Consider the following 16,552-nt stretch of genomic DNA (forward strand, 5'->3'; position numbering starts at 1 on the left):
GTTGCTTTATATAGACATATGCACATATTACATAGATACTGGCATTATGGATGTGTGTATAGAAAGAGTAGGAATTTAGCTCAGAATTATAGGCATTGTTCATCTCTTGTGTGTTGTTTGGAAAATGTATTTGTAAATTAACAATGCAGCCTTAGAAGCCATCTATTTTTATGTCTTGTTTATAGTTCCTTATTTTCTACTATTTCCCTCAAAGGAAGAAGTTTAATCTCAAGTTGGATAGCAAGGTTATAGAAATAATTGAGTGAAGTAAGTTTTCTACCCCTTCCCAGAATATAAACTCTTTTCATTTACAAAGATAGTTGAAAAATTGCTGTAATTAGATTCTTAATGAAACTATCTGTTGTAGATACATTATCAGTGAAATACTTAATGTATCCAGTACTATTAGTTGATACTTATTGGCGAGCATGTAATAGAATTCATTCATGTGAATGGTAAAAATTCCACTTTCTTTGTTAGATATTGTAATTCTTAGACAGTAGATCTGAAATTTTATTTGGTGGTCCAGTAGCACCTTTTTTTCCCCTCCAGATATTAAAGTCTTATGCAAAAAACATACACACACACACACACACACAGACTTTCAGAGCCTCTAGTGATCATGGTATGAAGACTCTGAGCTGTATAATATACATAGTGCCTTTTGGACTTTGGCTCCCTGCTAGAATTGTTGGTCAGCTTTTGTTAACTTTATCATTGAGATCAGTGGAAAATTTGACTGATTTCACAGCCTCTCAAGTAAAAATTCATCCATATTCTTGTTTTTCAAGGTGAAATTTGCATTCATGGTCTTTCAGTGAATGATGTTGGGATTAGTTAGTACAGGGATAGGGCATGTGGGGTCTATGTGTTTGAAGTGTAGGTGGTAAGAATCACCAATAGGTTTGTTTTAAAACTATGGGAATTTTCCAATTCTTGCACCCCCAGTGACACTGTGCAGATGCACCACACTGGCATACTGCTACCGAAAGCAGCATGTCAGAGCCTCTCATGTGCTGGGGTAGAAAATTGGTTATGAAGCACTGATCTAGGAAGTGTCATTCAACTTAGAGGTTAGGAACTGTTTTTAAATTACAGCATATATTTTCTGCCAATAAAATGTGTTTTATCTGTCACAGATGTCTATTCTCTCATGGTACTTAGTAATTTCTAGTAACCACGGAATAATTCTCATTTTCAATATTTGGCAATTTTAGAAAGGGAAAACAAGGACACAAGACAATGAATTTGTAAGGACTTTCCTTTTTAAATCACAAGTGTGTTTTTTCATGAAAATGAGAAAACTCGTTTTTATAAATCTCATCAATCTAATAATGATAAACTTGTCAAGAGAAGTGGCATAACTATACAGAATTGTGGTTATTGTTACATTGTTTTGTTTACTGTAAACCTGGTGCAATATTGGTAAATACATCATAGTGGAAACTGAACTATTTTGAGCGCTATCTGGGCATCAGTCCAAGATATCATTAAAAATACTGCCTCAGACTAATTTGGGCATATGAATAATATTTTGTTAACAGCTCAAGTGAAATTGAGCCACATGGTGTGGCTTAAAAAATTCTGACTCTACAAGAAAATGAGAGTACTATTAGTATATGCTGTATACTTAAATTTCTAGATTTGGATAATAAATTTGTATGTAGTTGTATGTTAATCTTTTAATTGTAAACACCTAAATGATTCATATGGCCTGGTATCTTTAACATTTACTTAATGATGTAGTTTGCTGTTTATCTGAACAATCTGAACATCTTATAAGCTATTTTTGGTTTAACAGTCAAACCTAGAGCATAAGGAGAAATTGCTGAAAAATACTAAAATGGAAATCCAACATTCATTTTGTCAGTGTGGAGGTACAGATAGTGAGGGCTTATGCTAACACTCACCAAAAAGACTGAAGGGAATGCAGTTATTAAAGAATTTCAAAAAATGCATTTATTTTTACTAGAGAAAATTAATAATTACATTTTAAAATACATTATAGAGATTATTAATGTTTGGTTATAAATCATTAATTATATTATGCATAACAAAGGAAATGATAAGTGAGTGATCCCAAGATAAAACATACATTCTTGTTTCTTGCCAAGAAAAGAGGTATGTTTGTTTTTTTCTTTGTAATTAGTTCAAGTGCTTATTGAACATACATGTATAAAATCCTACTGAAAGAACACGGGGAAGATGCAATTTTCTATCAACTTTAGTGATAAGATATTTTGCAATGAAAAGGTTTATGTACTATATAAAGGATGAATTTAAAAAATTTCTCTTCTCAACAAATGCTATATATTTTTTTCCAGGTTAGCACTCTACGTATATGAATACCTGCTCCATGTAGGAGCTCAGAAATCGGCCCAAACATTTTTATCAGAGGTATGTTTATGCATTGTATTTTAACATTTTATATAAAGGAATGAAAAAAAGATTGACAGTTGTTTGGAAAAAAATGAAAATTTATAATGAATTTGCAGTTATCAGGAAAATAATATAGCCTTTGTAGATTATTTGTAAGCACTTATAGTATCCTGCCATTTCCAGCCAGTACTTTCCAGCTATTTCCTCCCCTTAGACATGAAAACTAATATTGTCTTAGCAAAAAATTAATCAAGAATGCAAATTTCCTTAAAGACAAATACTACCATATCTCTAGTTCTCATAGCATCTTATTTTGGCATTATCCCTGATTTTGGAAAGTGTGGTGTTTGCTTATTTTTATTTTGCATGGATAATATTATGGATCAGCGATGACTAAATTTTCATAATCTTATTTCAGATTTTTGTTTCTTTTCCTATTTTTTTCCCCTCACATTTAAAACATTTTTACAGTGGTACTTTGTCTTCTCCAATTTCTATAATGAGGAGGAGGGGGAGGAGGATTTTGCGTTCATAATACATGAAGGTGCTTTACATATATTCTTCAGTTCTTATAAGAAATTTGCAAGACACATGGTATCATTCCTCATCTACTAATGAGAAAAACAGGGCTTAGAGTTTTAATAACTGATTCTAGAGTTGAAACCTATATTCTTATTAATCCCAAAGCTCCTGCTTTTCCTTCTGTCTCTTTGCTGTCTAGTGTAGTAACTGCTACCCTTAAATGGTTTTTCAGTACCTGAATTACAGGCTATCTAGTTGAGAAGTGCTGTGAATGTAACTGAAAACCTTACAAAATGCCAATAATTTAAAATCTTTGATCACATTGAAATGATCATATTTTAGACATAACTGCATAAATACAATTTATCAGTAAAATTAATTTTACCCCCATTTTATTTTGATACCATTAACTAGAAAATTTAAATTCACATATGTGGCTCTTTCTTGTAATCCATGTTTACATTTTATGGGACAGGTTTCTGGAAATCATGTTGTGTCCAAGGATCTCATTAGTTTGGCCCCTTCCAGATCAGGGAAATGAGAGGTGACCCCTTAACCAAGCACATTGCACAGTCTTAGGATTCTCTTGCTCTCAAACAATACACATAGTCCCACAATCTCTTATCTAGCTAATTAGTATACTAAACTGGTAGGATTGATTTATTTGCTAGTGAGAAATTTGAGATATTTGTTCAGAATTTTTTTTTAAAGATTTATTTATGCATACAGAACTGGGTTATAGGCCAGAGGCGCAGGGGAGACAGAATGAGGAGCAGAACAGGCCGACTGACAAAGTACACTGCTGAGGGGAACGGCAGGCGGGTCAGGAGAGGTCTGTGGCACCATGTGGGTCACCTCCAGGGCAGGGATCGAACTCATGCTGTAGTGGCTTTAGCTCCTTAGCGCTGTGCTTTAACCCGCTGTGCCACCAGGGAGGGCCCTTGTTCAAAATTTTTAGTCAATTGTTTTACCATGAAAGGAATATACTCAATAGAATAATAATTTCCTTTCCCAATTAATTTAAAACAGAAGTTGGATAGTATATCTATATGTCCTTAAATCATTAATTAGAAGCCTTTGGCATATGATATTTGTAAGTTAACATTGACTGATACTATAGAAGCAGCGACTGGGATTGCAAAAAGGATGCTCTTATTTGTATTCTTAATCACTGCCAATGTGTTGTGTATTTAGAAAGAGCTATTAAATTTAAACATTTTACTTTAGTTGAAAATTTGATGAAACTTGAAAGGATTACTGATCTTTCTGAATCATCAGGGTTTTCAGAAATATATTTTCTTACCAGTGTTAGTTACCAGATGCAGTGATTATTAAAATTCACTGAGAAAGAAAAACATTGCTAATTTATTTAAGGAAGTTCAGATATTGGAACTGAGATGAGTCATGTGGTTTGAACATTTAACTTGTCACTATATTGATATGCCTGAGCTCAATGGAACACGGGTCAAACATTTTCCAGGCTATTTAGTAAACTACAGTTTCAGAAGAGAGTCACATATTTTTGACAGTGTACCTTCATTTTACTCTCTCTGGCCAAATTTCAAATACAAAACTGAGGAATTCTCTGATTTATCAGCCTGGTTCACTTTCAGTGCTGAATCAATAAAACGGAAAATAAACTCACTACTGGGAAGACTTTGGACTTTGAAGATGAGTGTGTGTGATTCTCAGAACTATTCTTCACTTTCTGGCTTGCCAACCTCTGAGTGGAATTAGGAAAAGAAAAACATTCTCATTCCTGAATAAACAGTATGGAATTGGTTAAACAGAAAATGACCAATTTTCTTGAGGTATAAGTTTAACACAATATAAAAGATTAAGTTAGATCTACTTGGATTTATATGAATAGACTTTCAAAACATTTTCTAGTAAAAGAAACAGGCCAGCCATACCACCTCATTAATATCTTGAACTTAAAACAGTGTGATATATTTTTGTGGGTACATATTTATGAATGGAAAAAATTAAATGGGATTTTGAAAAAAATTAAATGGGATTTTGTTCTTAGAATAGGATTTTTTTTTTAACAAATACACATATAAGTTGTACAGTTATTTAAAATAAAAATAATAGAAGATAAAGTTAAAAGCTTTCTGATTTTTAAAATGGAAGTCTGGAAGTAGATTTGATACCTCATTAATGGCTGAGTACACTGTACAATTCTAGATCACTTTAGATAAGCTAAGTTTGGATCATTAAATTTCAGTAGTTTGCTATTTCTTTTTCACACTTTTTTACAATACCTGGTATTCATTCTGCCTAAAATCTCCTCTCCTTCACTATTTGATTTTTAGTAGTAGCCTTTTTATTTCTTATGTATTTGCTTGTTTATATTTTGCCTCATTGTTCCTTTTTGTATTCTTTCTCCTCTCCAATGTAATCCCCCAAAATTCCCACCACCAATTCTTACTTGCACTGTCATGGTAGTCTCTAGTGCTCTTCCTGCCCCTATTTTTTTTTTTTTAAAGATTTATTTATTTGTGCATACAGAACTGGGGTACAGGCCAGAGGCTCAGGGCCTGCCCCTATTTTTTATTTTTTTAAAGATTTATTTACTTATACATAGAGAATATGGGTACAGGTGCAGTGAGAGGACTCACCAGAAACAGAGTGGGGAGCCGAACAGATAGATCCATGCAGGGGAGCAGCTGGTGGGTCTGGAGAGGCTGCTGCACTATGTGGTCACCTCCTGGGGTGGGGATTGAACTCATGATGAAGTAGCTTTAGCTTCTTAGTGCTGTGCTTTAACCTCCAGAGCCACCAGGGAGGGTCCCTGCCCCTGATTTAATACCTTTTCATTCCCCTCCCCTGCAGAATGTCTCTGATTTATAGCCACCTGTTAATTTTGGGTTTTTATTTATTACTATTTTCCTGATACCTTATTTGGTTCCCCTATATACCTTCTATATAAGTGAAACCATCTGATATTTTTCTTTTTCCTATTTTATTTCACTGAGCATATTCTCTTTTAGCTTCATCCATGTTGTAGTGAATGGCATGAGTTTATTTTTTGATTGCCAAGAAGTATGCCATTATATATAGAACATATATGTAAAATACATGTGTGATACACACAATCATATCTTCTTGATCCAGTCATCTACTTTTGGGCATTAGGGTATTTCCATATTTACCCATCATAAAAAGTGATGGATAGCACCTATTGCTAGAAAGGATTTTTCTGGCCTTCACTTTAATGTATTAGTAGTGCATTCTTAGACAATGACCTTTGCGTACTATGCCAGGAAATTTTATTGCCATCAACTAACCAGTAAGTTAGTCAAAAGTAGAAACTTAAAATCTTCAGATTTTATTAGGAATGATAGATGTTGAACACCATCATTTCAAATGTTGTTTCTATCATTTTTCATTTTTATTGGAACAATAGTGGTAATAATAATTCTTATTATGGTGATAATAACAATCGTTATATACCCTCACCAGTTTATTGAACTGTAATTTGGAGGAAGTATAGTATAGTAGATAGGAGCACTTGCTTTGAGACCAGATGTTTGAGTTTGAACTATGTTCTACATTTTATTTACTTGTTCAGTTTTTTAAGTATGAATAGAAGATAATTGTAATACTTCAGATTGTACTGAGGTTTAAATGAGTGGTACACATAAGGTGCTTAGGATAGGATCTGGTATGTCCTGGCATGTGCTTAAGTGCTTGTGTTATTTTCAAAATTCTTGATCACTTCTGTTCTATCCTTGAAGTCTTTTTCTTAAGAATTTTAAGTACACATCTTGACCTGTGTGTACCTGTGTGTTCCAAGTGTATGTGATTTGCATGATCCTCAATCTTTATACCTTCTGGGGTTACATTTTCTATCAGAATGGCTCCAGTTCTCATCCCTAATAGTCTAGATTGTCTCAAATCCTCTCCAACATCTCTGGGCCTTATTGAGAAAAGGGGAATGAAGCAGAGGGTTCTCATGTTACAATTTCTTGATCCTCCTAAATATTACAGCACAACTGCTTACAACTGCTGTCTTTTTTTTTTTTTCCCTAAAGATTTTTGTTTTCCTTATACATCTGAGTTCCACTAACTTTTTGCTCTTGCATCAAAAGGTTCTCCATGAAGGTTGGGGGATAACTGAAGACTTAAACCTTATACAGTACAGGCAACTTGAATTGGCCACAACCGTCCTTCAGTTCTTTGGTCTCCCTGCCACAGAGCATTTCTCACTGGCTATCTCCAAGAGCCCTGTTTGCCTTCTAGCTTGTTGACTCCTTTTAAACTTTTCCATTTTCTCCTTTTCTGAATTTCTCAGATGGCCCAAAATTCTTCCTGGGAGACTATCAACAGCCTCCTAAATTCTTTTAGTTTGTAGACTATTTAATATAAATACTGTGAAACCATTTCTAGGGACCTCTGCTTTTTTGGATCCAAACAATAAAAACAAAAATAGCAGGGATTAGTCACAGTCACAGGTATTCCTCTTTAAGAGAACATTTGCTTGCCTTTTAAAGCTAAGCAGCACTGTTCAATATAACTTTGTATGGTTATATTGCTCTCTACTCTGTGCTATCTCTAGAACTATGGAAATGTGGCTAGTACAACAGAAGAACACTCAATGGTCATAATTTTAAATGTAAAGACCTATATATTGCTAGTGGATACCATGTCAAATAGCAAAGTGTTAGATTACCTTCAAAATTCAATAGGATTTTTCTTCACTTTTACATGTATTTAATATTTGAATTAAAATGTTTTACTAACTTTGTTTACATGTCACATTTTAAAAATGTACTTCTATTTCCAGACATGAAAGAAAGATTTGAGAAAATCAGTGGTAACATTAGAGTTGTTTCTAAGCTCAGAAATTTCATCTAGAACAAACATCTACATAGATATATACATAGAGCTACCTTTCTTCATTTATGGTATTAATTAAAAAAATAGGTTTTCAAAAAATATGCAAGGATTAAAAATATTCTGAAAAGCTTGGAACCCATGAGCTTCATACCTGCTGCTGCTGTGCGGTTGGAGAAACCACTGAAGTAGGTCCCATTTGACAAGCCTAAAAGCTCCAAAAAGGTGCCAGTGACCTTCCAGAATTGCTTTTCCCATGCTGCTCTTGATGCTGCTGGAGTCAGCAGCTGCTTCACTTTGGGAGCCGGGTCAGAAGCTTATTATTCTTCTTCTGCCTTTTGATTTCCTGCTAGTGATTCTTGATGGCAGAACTTTACAGGGAAGTAGATGGCAAGGATTCTAGAAAAGGTCATTTTCAGACTTAAGCACCAAGCATAGAATGGCGTACAAGAAGCAGTGGGGGCTGAGAGACAGGAGAGAGTAGATGAATGACTCGTATACCTTGTTGAAAGCAAATGATGAAAAGTTAAGTTCACAATTTGTATGTGTATTATTTTTTCTTTGTTTGCACAAATACTAGTTTGTAGTATTTGTAGTTTTTTAATGAGGTGAAATTGATATACACCATTATGTTAGTTTATGGTAGACAATATGATTCTGCATTTGTATGTTTTGTGAAATGATCACCCCTGTAAGGCCAGTTAACATCCATTCCCATAAATAGTTACAAAAAGGTTCTTTCTTGTTATATGGACTTTTAAGGTCTGCTCTTTAATAATTTGGAAATATGCAATACAACATTATTAATTATAATTACCACACTATAGAATACATCCCCATGTTATTTATTTGATAACTGGAGGTTGTTATATTTTGACATCCTCAGCCCATTTGACCCTAACGTAATTTATTATATACACTGTTTTGATCTTTGACTTTTGGAAATCATTTTATATGACTCATGAAACTTAAGAATGCTTTTTATATAGCTGTAGAGTACTTCATTTTATATTTGTCATAATATATGGACATTAAGGTTGCTTTCCATATATGTTTTTGCAGTTTAAAACAATGCTTCAGGGCCTCCCTGGTGGTGCAGCGGGCTAGGGCACAGCACTGCAAGTTAGCCACAGCTGCCTCTGTGTGAGTTCGATCCCCTGCCCTGGGGGGGGACCCACATGGCGTGGCAGACCTCTCCTGATCCGCCCACTGCTCCCCTCAGCAGTGTATTTCATCTATCTGCCTGTTCTGTTCCCCACTCTGTCTCTGGTGAATCCTCTCACTGCTCCTGCACCTCTGGCCTGTACCCCAGTTCTGTATACATAATTAAATAATTCTTTAAAAAATCATAGTAGCATATATTTAAAAAAAATTAAAACAGTGCTTCAGTGAAAATCATCATATATGTATACTTATACACACACACATTCTCAACCATATTGATAGACTAAATTCCTAAAGAATTGCTGTTTCAGAGTATGTAGGCATTTGTAATTTCTAATTATTATTTATAAATCATGGCATATCTTACCACTGCTGACATCCTTTTAAAAAAAAAAAAAGAAAGTTTATTTATGCCTATAAGAACTGGGATGCAGGCCAGAGGTACTGGAGATGAGAGGTTTCACCAGAGATGGAGTGGGGAGCAGAGCAAGCAGATCTACTGAAACACACTGCTGCAGGGAGCAGCAAGCAAAAGGGAGAGGTCTGCTGTGCCATGGGGGTCACCTGCCTGGCCAGCCTGGGATTGAATTTGGGCTGTAGTGGCTGGTGGTAGTTTGAAGCACTCTCTTTAACCCCTGTACTGCCAGAGAGGCCCCCGATATACCTTTTGTGTATGATTCAGTGTTCGGTTCTATATTTGTGCAGAAAAGCTGAAAACACTACATCATGTGACAGAGACACAGCATAATGACAGATGAGGCCCTCAGATGAGAACTATGGCAGTGGGAATTGGACTGGAGGTTTGCATGAAAGATATAGGAGAATTCAGCTTTTAGCTTGGTGAAAGATGGAAGGAAGAGGTGGTGGATGATTAAAGAGAAAGCTCTAAAATTAGGAAATACACATTGGGAGCTGGAGTAATAGAAGAAGAAAAAATAGAACAGAAAGGGGCAATTTGTTTGCATAAATGCCACTCACACGTATAAGGAAGCCTAAAGTGCATGGAACTTGATACAACAGAAAAGGTCTCTACAAAAATAGCAGGGTGACTATTGACGTGTAGAGGTATTCTTTGGCTGTTCCTCAACCTCATCTATCATTAATTTACATCTGCTAAAAAATTAAACTACACAGATGAATATGATTTTAAAAAGAAAGTTCCCTTTTCCAGGGATAATAGTTTTCCATTTGACATTTTTTTTTTAAAGATACATACATCCAACTGCACACTTACATATGTATGCATTTTTTAAACAAAAAGTATTACCCTACATATGTTCTTTTCCAGCCTTCCAAATATTCAGCATGAAAAACCAATTAGCATAGTAAATATATTTTATCCTTTTTAATAACTCACATTATTCTATATTATGTATCAAAATTTTTTTGATTTGTTTTTCAGATTTTTCCTAATTTTCATTGTGTCTAACAATGCTGCAATGAATATGCCTTAGTTTTATATATATATCAGGATTCAGTTTTTTCTTAAGCTTCAGTTTTATAAATAATAACTAGAGTAATTAGAGGCAAAAAGTACTGTTCAGTATGGAAACATTTCTATGTAGCAATATCTCATTTTTGGGAATACATTAAATCACTATATATTTTTTAAATACAATGACTGTAAATGGATGGTTTTTGTTTTAAATATGATGGACCAAAGTTCTAGCTCTTTCTGCCACAGGCACACAATTTAAGCGGAGAAGGAACTCTACTCACTATATGGGAATAAAAATATGATATACTTGAAGTATTTTGAGTTTTTATCAAATTATAAGGAGTTATGAGATGTAAACTTGTTTCAAATATAAATGTTTTACTTTCAGACTTCCCTCATCAAAGACCATATAAAATATAAACAATATAGCATAACACTTTTTTCTTAGAGCACTTTATCTTCTGTAAGAGCTGATGATTGGTTGCAGAAGTGGCAAGAGGGTGGGGGAGAGAGACCACTTAGGAGCTCCCGTGGTGTATTGGAACATTCTAGACTCGGTCTAATTCTGCCTCCAGAGTCTGGCATTGAAGCCCAGCTGTGCCACTTAACTGTTTCCAGAAGTCCTTTCACATTCTCCATCTTTAATGTAGTATAGTACTGTCTACTTTTGTTCACAGTCATGTTATGTGAAGGCTAGATGAGCTGAATTGAAATGTAAGGACCCTACTTTGAAAAATTTGTTTATATGACTAGGATAATTCTAGGAATATTAGTGTGTCTGACACAGCTGGGAGGTGCCATTCTCATGCCCTTTCAAAAAGAATTAGTGGAAGAATGATGAAAGATTTATGGAACAGTGAGACGCGATTTTGAATTATAATTTTAGTAGGACATACATTTTATTTTTCATAAGATTAATTTAGTGTGCACTTTTTACTTTTTTATGAGCCAAGAAGATGTAATGTTGATCAATTGAAATTAGGTGAAAGATACATGTATTACTACTTGGAAGAATTCAAGGTGGATCTGGCTTACATGTGTGTAACATGTTCTGGTCCCTTGGTCATATTTAGTCATTAATTCCTGGAATTTCTCCTTTTGCTTTTTTAAAAATAACTATAGCATATCTAAATTTCTAATCTTTAGAAAGTTTCCTTGTTTAGTTTTTTTTTTTTTAAGAGCAAATTACTTGTCTGCTTCAAGGTCCTCAATGATTTACATTTTGTGAACTTTACAACATGCAAACAGCTTCAGTGATTTTAATTGTACTTATATTTTTCCATCTCTAACATAGAAAGTTTTTGTTTTCTACATTTAGGATTATTTTCTGAGTTCCAATTATATAACTTAAAAAAAACAAAAACAAAAACAAAACTTGGGGATAAGAACTCCTAACTTCTTACATACTTGATTATAGAAAGGATTCCTTATGTTTTTCAAAATCTATAATTATAGTTTATGTCCTACCAGGGTTAAGGACCTGTGGGATATATTTTACTGGGATATTGTTAAATAATTTCTAGTTATTTTAAACTAGGAAATTAAGCCATATATGAATATAGCTTTATATGAATGTATATATAAACATTACTGGGTTTTGAGGTCTTTCTGGATCATGTTAAAATTGTAACTCACTTCTAACCATCTTTCTGTTCTTTGTTTTCCTTCCCCGTTTTGTTTTCCACAACAGCCACTTGTCACTGTCTATGTTTAGTATAAATATATTCTTTCTCTTTCTCACCCTCTCTCCCTCAGGTTTGCTTATTTATGGTCTAATTTCCCTATGAAAGTGTAAATCTTCCTGAATGCAAAGATCTTTATCTTTCTTGTTCACTACTCTTCAGCGCTAATCCATCAGGCTTTCCAATTTCTATATTTACTTTGTAAAGTATATTTAATGAGGCCTTTTAAGTTTTTGATATGTATTGTTCTAGTATAAATTTTTATTATTATAGTGAACTCCAATTTGTCTGAAATATGAACAGATGGGGTTATAACAACCAGAAAGTTAATATTACTGTGTCTTATAATTCATTTTATGGAACACACACTCCTTTTTACTCTCATCCTACCAAAGCAAGAATTTATTTTAAAAATCAATCCTTAACGTATAACCTGGAGTCTGTACCTATTATGTGCTATCTCTTAGAAGTATCTGGGTTGATGATAACTGATTTTCATGTTCATGTTAGAAACTGGGTTTGATGTACCTTAAATCCTCAAATACCTTTTGAAACTTTGGTATAAGGGAAGCAAATTTAGGAAAACAATGGTGGCCTCTTGTTTCAGAGATTATCCCGTCAAAAATCACTATGTAAAATGAGCACTTGTAAAACTTAAAAACAGTATGAAAAGGATTAAAATCTTACATATTTTACATATTTTAAATAGGAAAATATGTTTAGGGAAAAAATATTAAGAAATTAATGTATCTTTTGTTCACTTTAGATAAGATGGGAAAAAAACATCACATTGGGGGAGCCACCAGGATTCTTACATTCTTGGTGGTGGTAAGTACCTTTTATTCCATTTTTACTAGGTTGATGATAAATTTCAATATACCTGTTTGTGATTTCATGTTTCTTTTATTTTTAAAATATTCTATAATTACTTTTGAAAGGTAACACTTAAAAAAACCCCAAAAATCAACATTTGTGAGTACTATTTAACTTAAAGGTATTACTACTGTTGAATCGAACTGGTATGGAATCTCTAACTGTACGATTATCAGTCAACTCAGCTGCATGATAAAATGACAGATTGGATGAACTAGAGTTTTTGTTGTCACTGTTCTAGAGGCTAAGTCTAAGATGGTTCATTAATGGGTGATTGTTCTCTTTCTGGTGTGTAGGATACTGCTTCATGTCCTCTGTGACAAATATAGCTGTCTAGCAGTGCCTTCTTTCTAACGGCACTAGAGCCGCGTGACCTTACCTGAACTTGAGGATCCTGATCAGTGGTGGTTTTGGTGAATTTTTGAGAGAGTAAAGAGTTGTTCAAAACAAATTTGAAATAATTCCTTACAGTAGAACTGACCAGGATCACACAGAGAGATGCCAGGCAGTGCTGAAGGCCCAGTAGTTATCAGAGCCTATAAATTTCCTTGTGGTATATGATTTTCTGTAGCAGCAGTTGGTAGTCAAGGTATTTGCATGAATAAATTAGGCTTAAACTTTTTTTATTTTTTGCATTTATTCAATAGAAGCATTTCAGCATTTTATTTAAAAGAAAGGAACAAAAGCTCTCTTCTAATGCTATGCACCTTGTTTCCTTTGTATGTTCTTCTGTAAGGCAGTTTTCAGGAGTGCGATTGAAGAGATAAATCTCTCTCCTGAAAACTGCCTTACTAGAAGTCCCGTGGTAAATGGAACCACACACAGTCAGTTGTGGTTGTGGGTTTCCCTGTTTGTCTCACAACTGTGTGGCAGGAACAGGTGCGGTGCTAGCTCACTGTTGTTCCTGTATTTGGAACAACGGTTTGTTACTGTTAAGCATTATCATTGTGCTGTTTCCTGCCTTATAATGTATAATATTATGAGTTTATTTTATTTTACATAATACAGACTTCTATCTAGATCTAGACTGTAAGTACTTAACTACTGATTGTAGTTGAGTCGCCTCACCTGTTGATAAGCCCTAGGTACATATTTTGGCTTCCTTTAGGTCTATAAAGTGGCATAAGAAACTGCTTTAAGAGTGTGCTAACGAAGTGAGGATTTTGGATTTTGAATTTTCTACTGTAGAATTTATTCCGTTTCTTGAACCCATTTCCTTTTTGGAATCTTTCTCATGAATGGGCCTATGTTATTCTGTAGGTGTTTGATAATATCTAATTATTTGACTTTTTGTTTCTGTTAGATTACTGCAATTTTCGTTTAGCTATCTGAAAATGTAACTCTTAAGTCTGCCATTGATCTTCCTTTTCCTACTTTTAGATTCAGAGGTGTTTTTCATAGTTTTAATATTTTAAATAGGCTTAATTCATAATTGGAGATATCAAATTATAAAACCTGGACACAAATATTTTCAGACTGAATTTTTTCTATTTAATCTACCACATGTAAAATATATAGTTCCAGTATTTTCAGCCTTTAAAATTTTCTTCCCTAAAATCACTAGTCTATCCATGAAGTGCCTACTTACATCATCTACATAAATCAGTGATTCTTAATCTTGAAGTCATAAAGCCCTCTGACATCTGGTGAAAAGCTTTGTATCCTGTCTTCTTGTGAGATTTCCAGATCCTAAGCTTTCTGGATTGTAGTGTATAGTCAACCATGACTGTTGGCTTTATATTCAGCAGATGCTTGACCTACCTTTCAAAACAAAATAGTGTTTCAGAGGCCTTTTTGGCTTTTTTATTAATAATTCTTTTTAGAGTAGTGTTTAATAGACACAACAAAATTCAAGGGAAGACACAGATTTTCGATATATCTGCTACACACACACACATTTTGGTGACGTGTCTATTCTGGTCTTTGGCTCACTTTTAATTGGGTTATTTGTGTTGAATTTTAAATTTTCTTTACATATTTTGGATAACAGACCTTTATCACAGAAAATTTTTTTTTTCTAATCTGTGGCTTTCTCTTCTTACATGGTCTATTAGGAGATGTTTTTAATTTTAATAAAATTTAGTGTATCAGTTACTTTTTTTCATGGATCATGCTTTTACTGCTCTATCTAAAAAGTCATCGATCATACCCACCCAAAATCAACTGGTTTTCTCCTGAACATCATTTTCAAGGAGTTTTGTAATTTTGTTTTATATTTTGATATATGAGCCATTTTGAATCAATTTTTGTCAGACTGTAAGACCTGTGTCTAGAGTCATTTATTTTTCTCTGCATGTTGATGTCCAGTGTTCCAACATCATTTAATGAAGACTGTCCTTTCCTCCACTATATCGCTTCTGCTCCTTTGTCAGTGATCAGTTAACTACTTTTGTGGGTCTTATTTCTTTTTCCTTTGTTTTTTGGTTAATTTTTATTGTTTTGCTTTTTAAATATCATTGAGGTAACATTGTTTTACAATAGGCATTTCTGTTCTGCTCCATTGTCTGTTTCACTAATAAAATGTCTTGATTACTATAGCTTTTAAGTCTTAAAATGCAGTAATTTTAGTCCACCAACTTTGTTCTTTTCAGTAGTGTTGACTATTTTAATCTTTTTCCTATACATACAAAGTTTAGAATTATCCTGTAAATAGCTACAAAATGGCTTATTGGAATACTGGTTGGGATTGCATAACATATGTAGCTCAATTTGGGAAAGCTGACTTACTAATAATATTGAGACTGTATAGTAATTGAGATGAAAAGAATGGGATGAGTTAAGGATGTATGAATGCACACTTAAATACAGAATAAAATTCAGGAGATATGAGAGGCAATTGCCTTGTAGAGGGAGGTTAGTAAGACATAGAGGAAAGTGTGATTTTATTCTTTGGAGCTTTTTTGTTTCTGATGTTATTTTCCTTATCACTTCTTTTTCTTTCCCAGTTTCCACCATGCCCAGTTCTCTAGCATTTCCCATGCCACCCATGTTCATACTTTTACCTGGATCAGATCCTCTTTGAAACTGTATTTACTGTTTATATGCTTTAATAAAAGGTCCCAGCTCTTCTACGAATTTTAGAAATAGAAATCAAGAAACCTTGAAATTAACATCATTTCCAATTTTTGTAGGTTAAAAAGATATACTTCTTAAAACTTACTATTTAAAGTTTTAAAGGCAGGAACTATATCCCATTTTTATTTGATTATGTATATATAAAATACCCATTGAAATAACCTCGGTGCTTTGTATATCTGAAATTAAATTTATATGACATTAGAGAGAAAAGAAACTAATAACCAAGATTATCATGAGAATTCACTTTTATTCACCTGACTGTGAGAAATCAAATCTGGCAGTATGCTAGCGAGATTGCACATGGTTTTACAATGTAATGGATGACATGAAGTATAGGTAAGAAAAAACCAAATATCCATCTGAAAACAGTAGCACTGGAATTAGGTAACTGACTTACTAGAATGGTGTAATTGACTAACTGTTCTTTCTCACCTTGTCATCCCTGTAATTGGTGCTGTATAATTATTTGAGTTAAGTTAAACTTAATGTTAGACGATGTAAGCTACAACTAGGATAGGAATGTAATCATAAGAGTGGAATATAAAATGTTATAAGACAGGAGACAAAGAACAGAGCA

At 33.8% G+C, this 16,552-nt stretch overlaps 1 protein-coding gene across 2 annotated transcripts in view; it reads left to right on the forward strand.

Moving 5' to 3' along the window:
* SSBP2 (single-stranded DNA binding protein 2) overlaps nt 1-16,552 on the forward strand; it is a 245,209-nt gene that overhangs the window by 73,492 nt on the left and 155,165 nt on the right. For both annotated transcript variants that reach the window (XM_004678159.2, XM_004678160.2), the window contains exons 2-3: nt 2,325-2,397; nt 12,791-12,852. In XM_004678159.2, coding sequence (XP_004678216.1) covers nt 2,325-2,397; nt 12,791-12,852 — 135 coding nt within the window. The remainder of the gene's footprint in view (nt 1-2,324; nt 2,398-12,790; nt 12,853-16,552) is intronic.

The sequence above is a fragment of the Condylura cristata genome, unplaced genomic scaffold, assembly GCF_000260355.1.
Source record: "Condylura cristata isolate star-nosed mole 26May11 unplaced genomic scaffold, ConCri1.0 scaffold00007, whole genome shotgun sequence".
In the NCBI taxonomy this organism is placed as follows: domain Eukaryota; kingdom Metazoa; phylum Chordata; class Mammalia; order Eulipotyphla; family Talpidae; genus Condylura; species Condylura cristata.